At 38.3% G+C, this 18,899-nt stretch overlaps 2 protein-coding genes across 26 annotated transcripts in view; one reads left to right on the forward strand and one right to left on the reverse strand.

The window, feature by feature from the left end:
- LOC127875987 (TBC1 domain family member 1-like) overlaps positions 1–18,899 on the forward strand; it is a 277,043-nt gene that overhangs the window by 128,625 nt on the left and 129,519 nt on the right. The gene's annotated exons all lie outside the window — the stretch shown is intronic.
- LOC127875989 (WD repeat-containing protein 17-like) overlaps positions 1–18,899 on the reverse strand; it is a 245,600-nt gene that overhangs the window by 11,677 nt on the left and 215,024 nt on the right. For all 5 annotated transcript variants that reach the window (XM_052420798.1, XM_052420800.1, XM_052420797.1 and 2 more), the window contains 9 exons: positions 16,365–16,514; positions 14,924–15,054; positions 13,836–13,961; positions 12,760–12,980; positions 11,997–12,221; positions 10,742–10,841; positions 4,233–4,481; positions 2,945–3,086; positions 236–329 (listed from right to left, as the gene is read on the reverse strand). In XM_052420798.1, the coding sequence (XP_052276758.1) occupies positions 236–329; positions 2,945–3,086; positions 4,233–4,481; positions 10,742–10,841; positions 11,997–12,221; positions 12,760–12,980; positions 13,836–13,961; positions 14,924–15,054; positions 16,365–16,514 (1,438 nt within the window). The remainder of the gene's footprint in view (positions 1–235; positions 330–2,944; positions 3,087–4,232; positions 4,482–10,741; positions 10,842–11,996; positions 12,222–12,759; positions 12,981–13,835; positions 13,962–14,923; positions 15,055–16,364; positions 16,515–18,899) is intronic.

Raw genomic sequence — 18,899 nt, forward strand, 5'->3', positions numbered from 1 at the left:
GTACCTATAAAGTTTCATGATCCTAGGCCTAAGCGTTCTTGAGTTATCATCTGGAAACCATCTAATGAACGGACGGACCGATAGACAGACGGACCGACGTGCAAAACAATATACCCCATCTTCTTCGAAGGGGGGCATAAAAAATAGAGCAGACAAAGTTAGTAAAAACAAGTGATCAGCCTTTTGTGATAATTCTGTCCCCCACCCCCAACCATAATGTGAGCATGTGTAATACCTGTGAGCCTGTAGACTGTCTGTCCGTACACTGCCTAGCAAATGTAGCAATGGGAACACATCATCTGCCGTCCATGAATCTGACTCTAATCTATCTGGAAATACAAGCCTCGTTCTGAAAACACTGGCCTACATGCATTTGCGTAAAGTGTCCTCCAAGAAAAGCCTGTTCAGTTTGCACTAATCAGGGATGATCCTTTTCGCCTAGACCAGATTTTTGTTAAGAAAGGACAACCTTTAAACAAGAGGCCCATGAGGGCCTGAATCACTCTACTGCTATAAACACTGCAAGTTTGGAAAGAATAAGATGGAAACTGTGTACTTAATCGCGCAAACAAGGAAAATTTTCTCAAATTCAAGGGGAGATTATTGTGTACTTATTTCTCCGATACTGCTCATATTCAATAGGGTTCAAGTCCTCATTGATATAAAGAAACTGTGCAAATTTGGAAATAATTGGATGAAAACTGTGGAATTAATTGCGTAAACAAGTAGAGCTGCAACGATTCGATCCGATGCATCGAAAATCAGTTCGTAATGGGTCGATTCGATTACGATACCAAACCTACCAAATTCGATTCTATTCTTTAACATATAAACATATATATACTTAGCTACGTAAAGCTCGCTGTATTCTGACTATTTGATACGGGAAGGTGTAGGTTTAATCTTTACCTGTAATAACGACGCGTGCGATTGGCTGCTTATTACTTTAGTCATCCAATCAATAAGCGCGTTACGGTCTACTTTCGGAAAAAGCGTCAAAATGGCTGAACAAGTTGTGGCCAACAAATTGAAATTATCAGATGCGCCTAAGAAGCTAAAATCAAAAGTGTGGCAGTATTTTGGGTTTCGGGATGGTAGTCCTCCCGACAAAGCAAAGTGTAAACTGTGCTTCACGGATGCAAACATAACGTTGATTTAGCAAGACTAAGAGGTAGCACAAGTGCAACTACTCAAGTCGCCAGCCAGAAAAGTAGTTCTGTTTCTGTTGGGAATTTGTTAAGTTTATCAGAGATATGCTTTGTCCTACAGGTAACAGGTGATGATGTCACGGCTTAATGGTAGACATGCTTGTAGCGGTTTTGAATACAAGTATAATAGTGATAGTACTATCACTCCACTGATTCCAGATGTTCTTATGATTATTTATTTAATTTTATATTATTGTGTATTCAACACAATCTTCTAGTCAGAAGATTTTTTATATTAAAATTGAGTCCTAATTTGCAATTCTTTTTTATGTGTTTTATTGAAATATTGATTAGTTAGAAAGACAATTGGCAGTTTCTTGCAAAATATTCCTTACAAATGTTAATTTTACACACTTTCAACAGTTTTTAAAACACTGTTGAACCAACCAAACTATATAAAACAAACACACAATTTGACAAATGCCCAAGATATCTAGGTATGCGATACTTTTGAACAGAAATGTTTATTTTGAGGCAGAAGAGTGAATATATGATAAAACTAGGTCTGAAGATGAATCGAATCTAGAAAATCGGTATCCGAGTGTCTGAAATCGAAATCGAATCGAGCTGTTGGTGAATCGTTGCAGCTCTATAAACAAGCGGGATTTCAAAATTTTATCATATTTAAGGGGAAATCATTCTGGACTTATTGCTTCGATATTGCTCTTTTTAAACAAGGGCTGTTTGTAAAACATGCATGCCCCCCATATGGGCTGTCAGTTGTAGTGGAAGCCATTGTGTGAATACGTTTTTTGTCACAGTTACCTTGACCTTTGACCTCACAGTTACCTTGACCTTTGACCTAGTGACCTGAAAATCAATAGGGGTTATCTGCCAGTCATGATAAATTGATCCAATTTAGCTGGATGTAAGAGTCCACTAGGCATAAATGGGTTAAAGTTTTTAGGAAAGAAAAATACAATATTTGACCTTTGACCTTGAAGGATGACCTTGACCTTGACTTTTCACCACTCAAAATGTGCAGCTCAGTGAGATACACGTGCATGCCAAATATTAAGTTGCTATCTTCAATGCATGCCAAATATGAAGTTAATATCTTCAATATTTCAAAAGTTATCAAACTTTAACCAAGGAACTTTAACCAAGGTTAAAGTTTTTGGACATACACATACAATGAATGAAATATGGGCTGTCAGTTGTAGTGGCAGCCATTGTGTGAATACGTTTGGTCACTGTGACCTTGACCTTTGACCTAGTGACCTCAAAATCAATAGGGGTAATCTGCCAGTCATGATCAATTTAAGTTTTGGATACAGTTGGTATCAAATTGATGTCCCATATAAGCAGACATATAAACTTTTATACTGCACAAAACAATTTCAACTTTGTACAATACTCCTGATATGAGACTCCTTAACAAACACCGCCAATTCACTTAAAACACAAAACACATTATTATATTTGAGCCTCACTCTGAGAAAACAGGGCTTAATGCATGTTTGTAAAGTGTCGTCCCAGATAAGCCTGTGAAATCCACACGTGCTAATCAGGGACAACACATCCCACTTTTATGATATTTTTTGTTTAAAGAAATTATCTTCTTAGCAAAAATCCATTCTCGGGGGAAAGTGTCTTCCCAGATTGCAGCCTGTGTGGACTGCACAGGCTAATCAGGGACAACAATTAATGCACATGCATTTAGATCAGTTTTCCCAAAACATGACTCAAATGTGATGGTATATGGAGAAGAAGAACGCTCTACAAACATTCCTCACTTTTCACATGCTCAAGTCCGAGCTCTATTCCGGCCTCGGGTGAATCGGAGAGCAGGAAGTAGAGGACACATTCAAACACGTCACTCTGACGCTTCAATCTCTGGGCCTCTTGGAAGCAGTCAGTGACTGGGGGCAGGTTGGCCTGAAATCATAGAGGATTATAACAACACAAACTTATATAATATTCAAATTTAACAGTTTTCTGTTTAACCTTGTCCACTCAGATATGCATTTTGGTGCATGTGTAGTCACTTTGAAAATAAAATTCAAGACTTTTCTTTCTAGATTCAAGTTTTAAATGCTTGATTTCCATATCTTAGGTACTGCTCAGCAGCAAACCGCATAAAACCTGAACAGACTGCCAGTAACTTGCAGGCTGGTCTGGTTTTAAGATGTTTGCATATAGCAGTTTTTTTTGCTTCACGTTTTTCATAAAGCCAATGCATTTTTTTTCAATTATGTGTGTATCTTTAACATAAATAATATGAACATCTATTGTGTGAAAGTTTCTTCAATGATCGAGTATATACATATTCTTAGTGGCCTGACTTATGTTTTTATACAAAATGTCAGTGATTTAGCAGAACATATTAAGGCCAATCAAATGCATGTAATGTATATGAAAATAATTTTATCTTTACAACAGAAATCCACTACTGTTAGTTTATGAGACACTTATATGCTGTTTAAGACTGTTAACATTTGTATGTGTGTTTGTTGGATCTTTGACCGTTTTCAACAGAATTTCAGTCATACCAAGGTGCTCAGTTTACCAACTCCCACATTCCTGGGTGAGCTGTTGTAACAGTACTAAGTGCACATGATTATATCAATAACTGCCCACTGTCCTTTTTGGATCAGCAATAGGGACAGAATGGCCATAGAAGGGATTTCATTAACAACCTCAACACAAGTTATATGTCATGGCCTTCAAACCTGTTAACAATTAAGAAAATAATAAACTCCTATTATAGGTTACAATCTACATATTAAAGGTTACAATCTATTGGTGCACAAAGTCAGCCTTGCTCTGGTAAAAGAGGGCTTCATGCGTGTGCATAAATTGTTGTCCCAGAGAAGCCTGTACAGTCTGCACAGGCTAATCAGGGACAAGACTTTCCGCTTTAATGGATTTTTTCGTCTCTACTTACCAAAAATTTATTTTAGTCAGAAAGTGTCATTCCTGATTAACCAGTGCGGACTGCACAGGCTTATCTGAGCGACACTTTACGCACATACATTTTACCTCCTTTCCCCAGAGGGAGACTCATCAGTATAAAGCACCTACCCTTTCCAGCAATGTATTTCGTTCATTCACTGAGCCAGAGTATCGAGCACAACACTGAGCCAGTGCCACTCGGCTGTCTGGCGTCTGCAGTAACAGGTCGATGGCCAGGTACCACTTGCTGAGGCGCTCGCATCGCCGTGACAACATCTCCATAGCGACTGACATCACGGAGTCATGGACGCCAAGAACAGTTCCCATGGCAACTGCAAGCTCTAGTTCATTACCCTGAATTAGCCTGCATAGAGCTCCCTGGCAGAAAAAGATTTGAATACTTTTACTGCTACACCTTAAAAATGCTCAAATTTTAAATAAAGTGCATGTCAGAGAAGACTATCAAATAATTAGTTAATTTAAACCTTAAAAAGGCTTAAAATTTAAATAAAGAGCATGTACGAGAAGACTATCAAATAATTAGTTAATTTAAACCTTAAAAAGGCTTAAAATTTAAATAAAGTGCATGTCAGAAAAGACTATCAAATAATTAGTTAATTTAAACCTATCCATTTAAGCTCGATTGCATCTTCAGCCTATGACTTATTGAAACACTCTTAAGTAGCAGTTTATTTGGTGTTTTGAGGGGAGATCTAAAGAACTCTCCCACAGTGGGTATTGAACCCATGACCTCATAGTCAATGGACGGACACCATATCCACTACTCCAGTGTGACCTGACAAAGAATTAGTTACCAATTATTAGCGTTGAAAACAATATAAAAGAAAGGCTGAGGTAACAAAGATCTTTATGCACATTCTACGATATATATAGGATCTGGCACAAGTTGTCATATCATTCCCTATTTGTATTAAACGAGTTCAGGAATTTTTTAGTAAGCGAGCCTTTGGCGAGCTTACTTACTAATTTCCTGGACGAGTTTAATAAACTATGGTATATGATATGACGAGTGTCAGATCTTTTTTATCACATGCATTTAAATGAGCAAATTAAATATTAAAGCAAACACAATGATAAATCCCGAATGTTGTTTACATTTCGTGACGTCATTTGACCTTGCAACGTCATTTCAGCAAAATAACAAAATGCAATAAACCAAAATTAAGCCAATGAAAACGCTTAAAAATGATGTATTACACACATGTGTAATTTAAAACAAGAGGGCCTGAAAGGCCCAAAGTCGCTGACCTGAGATAACAAGATATTATTGGGACAAATCTTCTGACCAAGTTTCATGAAGATCAAAAAATAAACCTCTACAGTGTTAACAAGATTTTACTATAGCCATATAAGGAAAAATGCCCCGCTCCCTGGCAGCCATGTTTTTTAACCAACCGGTATCATTTTTGAACACGTTCAAGATATCATCAGGATGAATCTTCTTACCAAGTTTCATTAAGATCGGACAGTAAATGTGGCCTCTAGAGTGTTAAGAAGATTTTACTATAGCCGTATAAGGAAAAATGCCCTGCCCCTTGGAAGCCATGTTTTTCAAGCAAACATAATTATTTTCGAACTCATCCAAGATATCATTGAGACCAATCTTCTGACCAAACTTCATGAAGATTGGACAATAAATGTGGCCTCTAGAGTGTTAACAAGGTTTTACTAAAGCCATATAAGGAAAAATGCCCCGCCCCTGGTGGCCATGTTTTCAAAGAAACAAAACCATTTTCGAACTCATCCAAGATATCATTGGGACAAATCTTCAGACTAAGTTTCATGATAATCAGAAAATAAATGTGACCTCTAGAGTGTAAACAAGGTCATACATTTCAATATAATTTTTTTTTCAAGTTAAGAAGAACATGCATTGAAAAATGCCAAATAAGCCAGATATTTCATTCTGAAATTGAAAATGTCTGTACAGTCGAATTTGCCAGAATGTATATCATGCATGTATGATGTGAATCTTAATTTATTTTAATGGTTGTTTATAAATTCCTGCAGCGATGTCTATTCATACGACACACGAACACTAACTCTGATCCTAATAAAAAGACGAAATCTTTGGTTATTGTAGGAAAATATGTACGAAATATCTTTGTCACCATCGGCTCGGGGCGCTAATTTGTCTTTGCTGCATTTTATGAAATTCGTCTTTATTCAAAAGTTTGCTATCTTCCAGAATGTAAAACTATCATTAATAATTAATTCAACTTAATCTTCTTGTGCTTAAAAAAATATTTTAACAAGAGCGCCGCCTTGGGGGTGCAGACCGCTCATCTATTTTCTTTTTAAAGGTGAAGGGATTCTCAATTTCAATCACAAAGGAGGGAGGGGTGGAGTGAAGAGGGGTGTATAGTGTGGGGGTGTGGTCATTTATTACATCTTCCAAAAATGCGGGAAAAAAAATGCAATTTTTTTTTAAACAATTCGGGGGTTGGGGTGGGGTGGGGGGGGGGTGGGGTATAGTGTAAGGGTGTGGTGGTTATTTGTGAGATGTGAAAAAAAATTGGGGGGGGGGGAGGGCGTGGGGGATGGTTTGGGTGGAGTCTATTGTGGTATGTTAGGTAAGAGTTGTTTTGTCAAAGTATCAATCAAATCTAATCATAAATAAAGAAGTTATGGCAGTTTTAGCAAAATTGCAAAATTTAATAATTTGACCTTGAGAGTCAAGGTCATTCAAAGGTCAAGGTAAAATTCAACTTGCCAGGTACAGTAACCTCATGATAGCATGAAAGTATTTGAAGTTTGAAAGCAATAGCCTTGATACTTTAGAAGTAAAGTGGATCGAAACACAAAATTTAACCATATATTCAAAGTTACTAAGTCAAAAAAGGGTCATAATTCTGTAAAAATGACAACCAGAGTTATGCAATTTGTCCTTTTACTGTCCCCTTATGATAGTTTGCAAGTGTTCCAAGTATGAAAGCAATATCTATAATACTTTAGGGGTACAGTGGACCAAAACACAAAACTTAACCAAATTTTCAATTTTCTAAGTATAAAGGGCCCATAATTCTGTCCAAATGCCAGTCAGAGTTACATCACTTTGCCTGCACAGTCCCCTTATGATAGTTAATAAGTGTTGCAAGTATGAAAGCAATAGCTTTGATACTGTAGGAATAAAGTGGACCTAAACACAAAACTTAACCAAATTTTAAATTTTCTAAGTATAAAAAGCGCATATAATTCTGTCAAAATGCCAGTCAGAGTTACATAACTTTGCCTGCACAGTCCCCTTATGATAGTTAGTAAGTGTTGCAAGTATGAAAGCAATAGCTTTGATACTTAAGGAATAAAATGGACCTAAACACAAAACTTAACCAAAATTTTCAATTTTCTAAGTATAAAAAGGGCACATAATTCTGTCAAAATGCACGCCATAGTTATCTAACTTTGCCTGCCCAGTCCCCTAATGATAGTAAGTAAGTGTACCAAGTATGAATGCAATAGCATTGATACTTTCTGAGAAAAGTGGACCTAAACGCAAAACTTAACCGGACGCCGACGCTGACGCCAAGGTGATGACAATAGCTCATAATTAAAAAAAATAAAAATAGATGAGCTAAAAAGGAAGACAACTCTGTCAATTCAACATAATTTTTCAAAGCCATTTTGCAGTTACTTCCCTTGACATGCTAAACTTATGTGTTCACAAGCTGTTTTTACCATATAAATATAAGGAAAATGACCCCCCCCCCCCAGCGGCCATGCTTTTTTACCGGTCCAAACCATTTTTGAACTCAATCGTCATATCCAGAAAACACATGTTCTGACCAAATTTCATGAACATTGGACCAAAAATGTGAATTCTAGAGTGTTCACATGTTTTCACACTATATACATATAGAGAAAACTTCCCCACCTTCTGGTGGCCATGTTTTTTCACCGATCTGGGCCATTTTCGAACTTATCCAAGATATCAATGAAACCAATGTTTTGACCAAGTTTCATGATGATTGGGCAAAAATTGTGACTTCTAGAGTGTTCACAAGGTTTCTCTAAAGCCATATAAGGAATATTGCCCCGCCCCCTGGCGGCCATGTTTTTGAATGGACCGGAACCATTTTTGAACTTAACCAACATATCATTTAGACAAACATTTTGACAAAATAACGTGAAGATTGGGCATCAAATGTGACTTCTACAGTGTTCACATGGTTTTTCTTTTTTTTTGACCTAGTGACCTAGTTTTTGACCCAGCATGACCCAGTTTCGAACTCAGTCAAGGCATCAATGGGACAAATGTTCAGACCAAGTTTCATGAAGATCAGACAATAAATGTGGCCTCTAGAGTGTTCACAAGGCAAAATGTTGACGGCAGACAACGCACAACGCACGACGGACAAAAGGCGATCACAAAAGCTCACCATGAGCACGTTGTGCTCAGGTGAGCTAAAAATATGTAATGGTTGTATTACAGGAGAAACAGGGTATAGCATGTGATCAAATTAAATATTGACATAATGCATACAAAGTAAACTTGAACTATTTTCAGTTGTTCCACTGTAAAGGTGTTCTTGGCATTATTATGATAGCCTTTTTTGCTTTCACGAACTATTTGAACCACACTGAGAAATTACGGCTAAATGCATGTGCACTAAGTGTTGTCCCAGATTGGCCTGTGCAGTCCACACAGGCTAATCAGGGACAACAATTTCTGCCTTAACTTGATTTTCTATTAGAAGTGACTGCCATAAAACCAAAATACCATAAAGTGTCCCTAATTACGTTGTGCAGACTGCAAAGGCAAATCTGGGACGACACTGAATGCACATACATTAACCCATTTATGCCTAGCGTCTAGAAAAGGACTTTGCATGATGCGGCGTCTCATCTGGGTCTACGCTGTTTGCTTGAAGGAATTTCTCTAAGAAATATTCTAAATATAGAAATAACTAGAGCTTTGTCACAGACATGACGAATACCCCCACATGCCGCATTGACACACAATATTTTGCATGTCGTCTTCACAAAAAACAGCGGACACCATGCTCAATTTTTAAAACGCACTAAGTGTCCCCTTGACCTAGTTTTTGACCCAGAAAGGCCCATGTTCTAACTTGGCCTTAAGATCATCTCCATAAAACTTCTTACCAAGTTTAGTGAAGATCAGATGTTAACTACTTGAATTAGAGAGCAGACACCATGCTGAATGTTAAAAAACGCACTAAGTGACCCTGTGACCTAGTTTTTGACCAGGCATGACCCATATTCAAACTTGACCTAGACATCATCTAGATACAACTTCTGACCAAGTTTGGTGAAGATTGGATGAAAACTACTTGAATTAGAGAGCGGACAACATTGTAATGTTTAAAACGCACTAAGTGACCCCGTGACCTTGTCTTTTACCCGGCATGACCCATACTCAAACTTGCCATAGACATTATAAAGATACAACTTCTGACCAATTTTAGTGAAGATTGGATGAAAACTACTTGAATAAGAGAGCGGACAACATGGTGAGGTTTAAACACACTAAGTGACCCCGTGACCTAGTTTTTGACCCGCCATGGCCCATGTTCGAACTTGACCTACACATCATCTAGTTACAACTTCTGACCAAGTGTGGTGAAGATCGGATTTAAACTACTTGAAATAGAGAGCGGACACCATGCTCAATGTGTAAACTTACTAAGTGACCCTGTGACCTAGTTTTTGATCTGGCATGGCCCATTTTCGAACTTGGTCTTCAGATCATCTAGATAAAACTTCTGACCAAGTTTGGTGAAGATCAGATGAAAACTACTTGAATAAGTTAAAAAACACACTAAGTGACCCTCTGACCTTGTTTTTAACCTGGCAAGGCCCATGTTCAAACTTGGCCTTAAGATAATCTAGATAAAACTTCTGACCAAGTTTGGTTAAGATCGGATGAAAACTACTTGAATTAGAGAGCGGACAACATAGTGAATGTTTAAAACGCACTAAGTGACCTTGTGACCTAGTTTGTGACCTGGCATGGCACATGTTCGAACTTGGCCTAGACATCATGTAGATACAACTTCTGACCAAGTTTGGTGAACAAACATCGGATGAGAACTACTTGAATTAGAGAGCGGACAACATTCTGAATAATTAAAACGCACTAAGTGACCTCGTGACCTAGTTTTTGACCCGGCAAGGCCCATTTTCGAACTTGGCCTAGACATCATGTAGATACAACTTCTGACCAAGTTTGGTGAAGATCGGATGAAAACTACTTGAATTAGAGAGCGGACAACATGCTGAATGTTTAAAATGCACTAAGTGACCCCGTGACCTAGTTTTTGACCTGGCCAGGCCCATGTTTAAACTTGGCCTAGACATCATCTAGATACAACTTCTGACCAAGTTTGGTGAAGATCGGATGAAAACTACTTGAATTAGAGAGCAGACACTTAATACGGACCGACAGACCGACCGACAGACAAGTTCACTCCTATATACCCCCCTAAACTTCGTTTGTGGGGGTATAAATATACTAGACATCCCTCATTTTGGAAATAAATTGATCCAATTTAGAAGGATGGGAAAGTCCACTAGGCATAAATGGGTTAAGCCCCATTTGCCCACAGCAAGGCTTATTATTTTACTGTTTCCCAACGTATATCCACAAAACCATGTACCTGTTTGTCATCCGCAGCTAAACAGCAGCAAGCCCCGGCCACTGGAGATCCGTTACTCATTTGCCAGGCGGACCAGTAATCTATCGCCTTCAACAGAAGTCTGTAACAGACAAACACAGTGAGACGGCTGATCATTAAACTTAGCTTCCATCTTATACAAATTAACAGAAAGTTTGGTGATGATAACTGAAAACTGGTTGAATTAGCTTCAGAAACTAAAAAGTGCTTCAGACTGACAGGCAGACGGTGCAGAAACTATTATTAAATTTTTGGTTGTTGAAATAAAATTGTTATTATATTGAATTAACATTTCATACACATAAAATAACCCAACATGCAGTGACGTCTAAAATTCAAAGTGATTACAGTAAAACTGCGATAACTCGAGGTAGCATGGGACTGACCTCCATGCTTGAGTAATCGCACGTTTCGAGTAATCAATGGTTTTATTTGTTTCCAATGTTTCGGTTGTTGATGCTTAACTTGTGACCCCAAATGCTTTATTTACATTTAAGACGGTGCTTGGAAAAGAAAAATCGTTTAAGGTTACAGTATACTAAACTAAGCAATAAGAATGATCGTTCTTTCATTTAATTTAATCAACATACACACATAACACATATATAATCTTCACTAGATTGCTCAGGAGTTTGACAATTTGTAAGACTATTTTCTTTCTGTGTTGCCATGATGCAGCGCACATGACCAGAAGGAATTCAATTAAGAGATTCTGATGTATTATCTGCTACGCTCTCTTTTATACCATACATTTTATCATAATTATCGATTGCTGGTATTTATTTAATTATCATTAAAACTGTGTAGCTTTAATCTGCATCTCAAAGGATGACAATTCGCAGTGTTTCTAAAACTGCGACTCACTTCACAACTTATCACGCGTTTTCTGTCTGCTTGATTGCGCTGTTTTCACAACTCGAATACTTTTAGCACTGACCAGACGAGAAAGTGTCTTTGAATAATTGCCAGTAAAATAGGTGTGAAATGCCTTTCAGGGATCAGAATACAACCTTGAGTTATCAAAAATAGCATGTTTGAGTTATTGCGGGTATTTTTATATATAAATTAAAGGAAAATGTAAGGGACTTCCTTTAATGCTCAAGTAATCGCCAGTTTTCGAGAAATTGCCATCTCAAGTTATTGCAATTCTACTGCAGTACAAAAATTTAAAAAGTTAAAATATGGTTCCTTTATTTTCTATACAGTTTGTGTGAGTGTTTTTTAAAGGTTTCCCTACCCATTTGCCTTCCCTTGTGGCGTCTGCTGTCCGTTCAGATGACCCGTACTTGGACACTGGTGCTGACCAGGGGTCAGTCCCTCACAGGCCACCTGGGCCGCTAGCACCGCATCTGACATCTGACCCCTTGACGTGAAGAACTGCACTAGCGCGTCCGTGTCACCAACGGCGGTGCAGAACACTGCTGCAGAGTCACTCTCTTCTGCCATCAGGTACTTCGCATACCTTTTAATGCACGAATGACATATGTTCATAAGTAATAAAAGAATCAAACTCTGGGAAAGCAGGCTTAATGCATGCGCTTAAAGTGTCCTCCCAGATTAGCCTGTGCAGTCTGCACAGGCTAATCAGGGATGACACTTTCCATTTTAAAGTATGTCCCTTCTGAACAAATATCCTGTTTAGGTGGAAAGTGTCATCCCTGATTAGCCTGTGAAGACTTCACAGGCTAATCTGGAACCACACTTTACCCACATGAATAAAGCCTCATTTTCCCAGAGCCAGGCTTAAATATTAAACTAAATAACCATTCTAAATTTCTTTACCAGTAACAAAATATTTTGTATCATTTTAAATAAATATCACTTTCACAAATGATTGCAAAAAAATATGGAAAAAAACAAAACGAAAAAGGTTAATTTCTCTTATACATAATGCTGTAAATATTACAAGACCCGCTAAAAGGTTCTACGAAATAAGCAGTATACATATTAATTTAATATTATGTAACACTTATAACTAGCAAAAAAACCAAACCCTTTACCTTTTGCTCAGCCCTTTCCAGTAAGAATATGACACCCCCGGAGCCACAGCGAGTGCCCTCTCCCAGTCCCCTAGCTCAACAAGCAGCTCGCAGTAGCGCTGCACATTCCCCGTCTTCAGGTGCAACATAGCCGCCTGACGCAGACGCTCGTCTTTTGAACCCGACCCCACCCCACCGCCAAACTTTGTGAGCTTTGCCATCTCAAGTTGCTGGGCTTCTGACTGAGGAATGATAGCATTCTAATATCAATATGAGCTGGGAAATGGGGCTTACACATGTGCATAAAGTGTTGTCCCAGATAAGCCTGTGCAGTCTGCACAAGCTTATCAAGGACAATACTTTCGGGCAGTTAATGGCATTTTTCATTTTAAGGAAGTCTCTTTTGAGGGAGAGCCCACAGAAGGTGGACTGCACAGGCTAATCTGGGAGGATACTTTAAGGACATGCATTAAGCCAAGTTTTCTGAGAGCCAGGCTAAAATCAATATCCACTACATTTTAGTTGAGGCTGTTAACAAATAGTATAGAATAGTTGGACTGGAGATGATTTTTATGATTTTATAATGTGATTCAGATGGTGGCAACAGAGATTAAAAACAATTTACATCCCATAATAATTGCTTGTCAACATAACAAGATGCAATTTAACCTTATTTTCAGTTGATATTCATCACCTTCCCTTAAGTGTGTAATTGATAAATAAGAAAAGGGCATCCAAGGAAATCCATATTTCAAAATTGCATACTCAATACAAATTGAAGCAATCATTCAATGTACTTCTTTGTGATCACTCTACCAAGTAATTAAACAAGGAGTATGGGAAATACTTTACAGACTGTAGATCACTATGGTCACAAAGAAATGCCACTAAGCAGGAACCACTTGAACTCATGCATATAATTTTAAAATCGAAAAATAAATTGTCATTTAGCATACAAACATTTAAATACAGTTTGTCAACTGAATACTTATTAAACAAATACCATGATATCAATAACACACCATTCAACCAATAATGTACACATGACTTTTCATTCATTTGTTTCATCTAACAATTAAGAATTGACAAGGCCTTACAGAGCCAAACTTCACCAGATGCTTGGCATGCATGATTCCTTTGCTGTAGTTTTCTGACAACATTGTGTCGTCCATTCCCTTCACTACTGAAACCAGCTCCCACAGATTATCACTGCCTGCAGGTGCCTGGAATCAAACGAGGTGTGCTCTGTGAAAACAGGGCTTAATGCAATTGCATAAAGTGTTGCCCCAGATAAGCCTAAGCAGACAGCACAGACTAATAAGTGACAACACTTTCCGTTAGAAAAAAACTTTCTTTAACTTAAATTAAATTATGTAAAAATGAAATGTGTCCCTGATAAGCATAAACACACTGCATAGGTTAATCTGGGACGACACTCCACACACATGAATAACGCACAATTTTCCCACAACATGGCTTTCATATAAGGCAAAATGTCATTTGCCATTACCTTACATGGCACAGATCAACACACCCTTTAAATTCCTGTATGTGGATATTGAAATATACCAGTGATTATTAAGGCAACACATCTTTCAGAAACAATTTCCTAAAATGTTGAAAAACTGGTGTTACTTTTTTAGCAAATCAAAATTTAAAAAAACTTACTTTATATCTCAAGATGAAAATGTTACACATACCTTACCCTACTCAAAAAATAAAATCATTATGATTTTTTTGGGACATAAATATTCGTTGATTTTGTGGGTAGACCAACCCACGAATTAAACACAAACACATAAGAAAATTACCATAGCAAATGCCTTATTTTATTTTTAAAATCGGAAATATACACAAGAACGTGTCCCCAATAAAGTATTTTTTGACAACACACATAATTTCATGTAAAATTCTGCACAGGCTTACTCTTTCAGTGCTGGAACCGAATTTTAAAGGCCTTTGCAAACAGTTTGGATCCAGATGAGACGCAACAGAACGTGGTGTCTCATCAGGATCCAAACTGTTTGCTATTCTGATAGTATTCTTCGAAAAAAAAAGAAAGAAAATGCTAATTTTAGAAATTCAGCAGACAAAATTTTAGCAGACGACAAATTACCCAGCATGCAAAGGGCTAATCTAATGCATTTTGCCCAGTTTTCCCTGAATGTGGCTAAAATACAAGTACCAGGAAGAACTTAGAGAAGGTCCTGAGGACCCTATTGCGTGTGTCCTGTGGGTGGCTCTCTGCCTGGGACCTCAGCTCCCTGGAAACCTTGCCGGTCAGAATGGGGTCAGTGCCTTCCTGCATGGCACACTCTGAAATATACAGAGCATATCAGCAGCTCTCTGGGATATTGGGGTTTGCGCATGTCCTTATAGTGGCGTCTCAGATTAGAATGTGCAGTCTGCACAAGGTAATCTGGGACTACACTTTCCGCATTTAATGAATTTTTGTTAAAGAAAGTCTCTTCTACAACTAAAATTGTATCATGCAGAAAGTGTGTCCCTGATTAGCATGTGCACAGGCTGCCCTGGGGAGACACAATGCACATGCATGAAGCTTTTTTTTTAAATTTACCTTGGATGTGGTTGCAAATTAAGAACTAGAGCTTTGTCACAGACATGACAAATACCCCCACATGCCACATTGACACATAATATTTTGCATGTCGTATTCACAAAAAACCGCGGACACCATGCTCAATTTTTAAAACGCACTAAGTGACACCTTGACCTAGTTTTTGACCCAGATGGGCCCATGTTCTAACTTGCCATAAATCTTCTGACCAAGTTTGGTGAAGATCGGATGTAAACTACTTGAATTAGAGAGCGAACACCATGCTGAATGTTAAAAAACGCACTAAGTGACCCTGTGACCTAGTTTTAGGCACGGAATGGCCCATGTTCAAACTTGTCCTAGAGATCATTTAGATAAAACTTGTGACCAAGTTTGGTGAGGATTGGATGAAAACTATGTGAATTAGAGAGCAGACAACATAGTGATGTTTAAAACGCACTCAAATACCCCGTGACCTAGTTTTTGACCCGGCATGACCCATATTCAAACTTGACCTCGACATCATCTAGATACAACTTCTGACCAAGTTTGGTGAAGATCAGATGCAAACTACTTGAATACAAGAGCGGACAACATTGTGATGTTTAAAACGCACTAAGTGACCCTGTGACCTTGTTTTTGACCCGGCATGACCCATATTCAAACTTGCTCTAGACATTATCAAGATACAACTTCGAGCGGACAACATGGTGAGGTTTAAAACACACTTAGTGACCCCGTGACCTAGTTTTTGACCCGGCATGGCCCATGTTTGAACTTGACCTACACACTATCTAGTAACAACTTCTGAACAAGTGTGGTGAAGATCGGACCGACAGAACGACCGACCGACAGACAGACAAGTTCACTCCTATATACCCCCTTAACTTCGTTTGTGGGGGTATAATAATGGCAGATTTCAAAAATTCACCAATAGACATCATTTTTTCTTATTTTTTTTCACTAATATGAGTTAATTTGATATTTAATTAACTTCAGAAATATTTTCAAAACACAATAAATCAGATAAATCTTGATTTTTTTAAAAACCTATGTAACCAAACGCTACCTATAGTTCCAAGCACCTGCGACCAGGACTTCCCGGCAAGGATATTCATCTCAATTGGTTGGACTAGGGAGGTAATAGACCACAGCCTCACAGTAGAGTCGCGGGAACTGGACGCCAGAATGAACGGCCTCGAAGGGTGGCAGGCTAAACCTGAAAGAGGCCCTTTCCCGTGTTATGGAATTATCTTTTCAAGGAGGTCTCTTCTAAACAAAAATCTGGTGGAGACGGAAAGTGTCATTCCTGATTAGCCTCATCCTTTTTTCATAATCACAGGTTAATCTGGGACCACACTTTACGCAGATGCATAAAGCCCGGCAGCCAATTGTATAAATATGGATAACTCTTATCCAGCGGATAACTTTTGGTTATTTTCAATTTTAGGATATCTTTTTTGGTTAGCGATTGTATAAAAAAATAGTTATCCAAAACGGTTCAGGTTCTGGTTAAGTTTTGGATAAGATTTAGCCAAGATATTTGACGTCGGTTATCTTTATCCAAATGAAGAACGCGCTGACAAAATGGCTGACTTTGACATACCGAACGCTAGACGACCAAGACAATTTCGACGAATTGACAGATTTACTGAAACTGACGACCCTGAAGAAATACGACCACGATTTAGATTTACACCTGACAGCATCGACCGCATAGAACGACTGATCGGACATAGACTTGAGAGACCAACTGGACGGAATCAACCCTTGACACCGAGGCAGCAAATATTGATAACACTGAGATTTTTTGCGGTATCCGGAGAAGCGCCCCCCCGGAGAACTGCCCCCCGGAGAACTGCCCCCTTATTTTAAAGGTGGCGGAGAGGTGCCCCCCCATCAAATCGGTAGGGGCGGAGAACTGCCCCCCTGTCAGAATTTAGTAGGCGGATATCTGCCCCCCCCATCAAATCTGTAGGGGCGGTGAACTGCCCTCCCCCCCCCCCCCGGTGTCATATTAGTTATTAGTTACGTAGTGAAACAATACTTACGGGTAATTTTACGTTATCGCCGTACACATTTTATCCGGTAACAATTTAATTTCAGTACAAGTATATTACCATTTATCGAACTGAATAACACAAATTGTCTAGAGGCATGTGATAATACTGTTTAAGGCACTTGGTGCGCATCTGCACCACTCACTATACATGAATGCCATGTAAATGTCGTGTTTTAATAAGAGCGCGAAACATAGTCGAGATCCACACAGGAAACGCGTGCGTGTTAATACTGGCCAACTGTCGCAACTAAATATAGACGTGCAACTCAGTACTTATGGAGGAAAAGTTACATCGGAATTAATTTACATTATAAAGATAGTATTGACCCATGGAAAAAAAACGTAAATTTACGTATAAAAAAGGAAATTAATAGGCAAAGCATTAATTTAGCTGACTTGAAGAAAAAAGTAGAGTGAAGTCGAATTTATAATCAATTTATTTATGTTGTTTAGTTAATTCATGTGTCATACAAAATAACATACATAAATACACACATTACACATATTACGGCAACAGTTTGCATTTTGAGCAGATCATGTCGACATGCCAACAAACAAAATCGGTAACAGTTGCATTAATTAGCAGCTAATTAGGCAGGCAGAGAACTTGTTACCGTTAACGATAAGCACCGCGATCTTTTAATCTTTTAATTGGTAGACCGGACCGACCTTTATTGTTAAGGACTTGTTAGCTTTGAATAAAGCCGCATACGGGTTTATTATATTGAACCGTCCAAATCCGTAATTGGCGAAAACAAACAAATAAATTATTGTTTTCAGCTTGCATAAGGATGGATTAAATTGCATGCTAATTGTTTGTTTTAATTACGGGGAAAATATCAAATAATTCAGCCGCGAAAACTTTTTATTAGCAAAAAGTGATTTGTTTTTCTTTGTTCACATAGACGAAAATCCCGTGATTATCAAGATGGCGACGTCCATGCCGAGGCAGGTATTTTTTGCCGTTTTATAACTTTTATTACTTGTACAACTTTATATTACTTTTGAAATTTCACTCAATTTCCAGACATAATAGCAAGAAAGTTACTGGCGTTATTGTCATTATAATACTCGCTTTATATATCGCCGCGAAATTTCTTTTATTAGGGGGCACTTCTCCGGTTCATCAATTCTGACAGGGGGGCAGTTCTCCGCCCCTTATTAATCAGCAGGGGGGCAGTTCTCCGCCCTATAAAAAAACAGCGAGGGGGCAGTTCTCCGCCCAGTGAAAAATCTTTGGGGGGGCAGTTCTCCGGGGGGGCACTTCTCCTACTCTGGTAGGCAAAAGAAAGGCACGATCAAAGGGGAGATATCGAGCACGATATTTATTGTCACGCTCTACATCTATATTAAATACATTATTTAATATATTTTGATATGTATACGATCATTTTTAGATTTTATATTTAAACATCCCAAAAGTTGTTGTACTGTACTCAAACAAATAAGAATAAAAACAAACAATAAATAGATCGATTCCATGCACACAGCATATATTAACCTACCACTATGATAATCCATAATCCATCTGTTATTAAGTAT

Source organism: Dreissena polymorpha, chromosome 4, assembly GCF_020536995.1.
Source record: "Dreissena polymorpha isolate Duluth1 chromosome 4, UMN_Dpol_1.0, whole genome shotgun sequence".
Lineage (NCBI taxonomy): Eukaryota > Metazoa > Mollusca > Bivalvia > Myida > Dreissenidae > Dreissena > Dreissena polymorpha.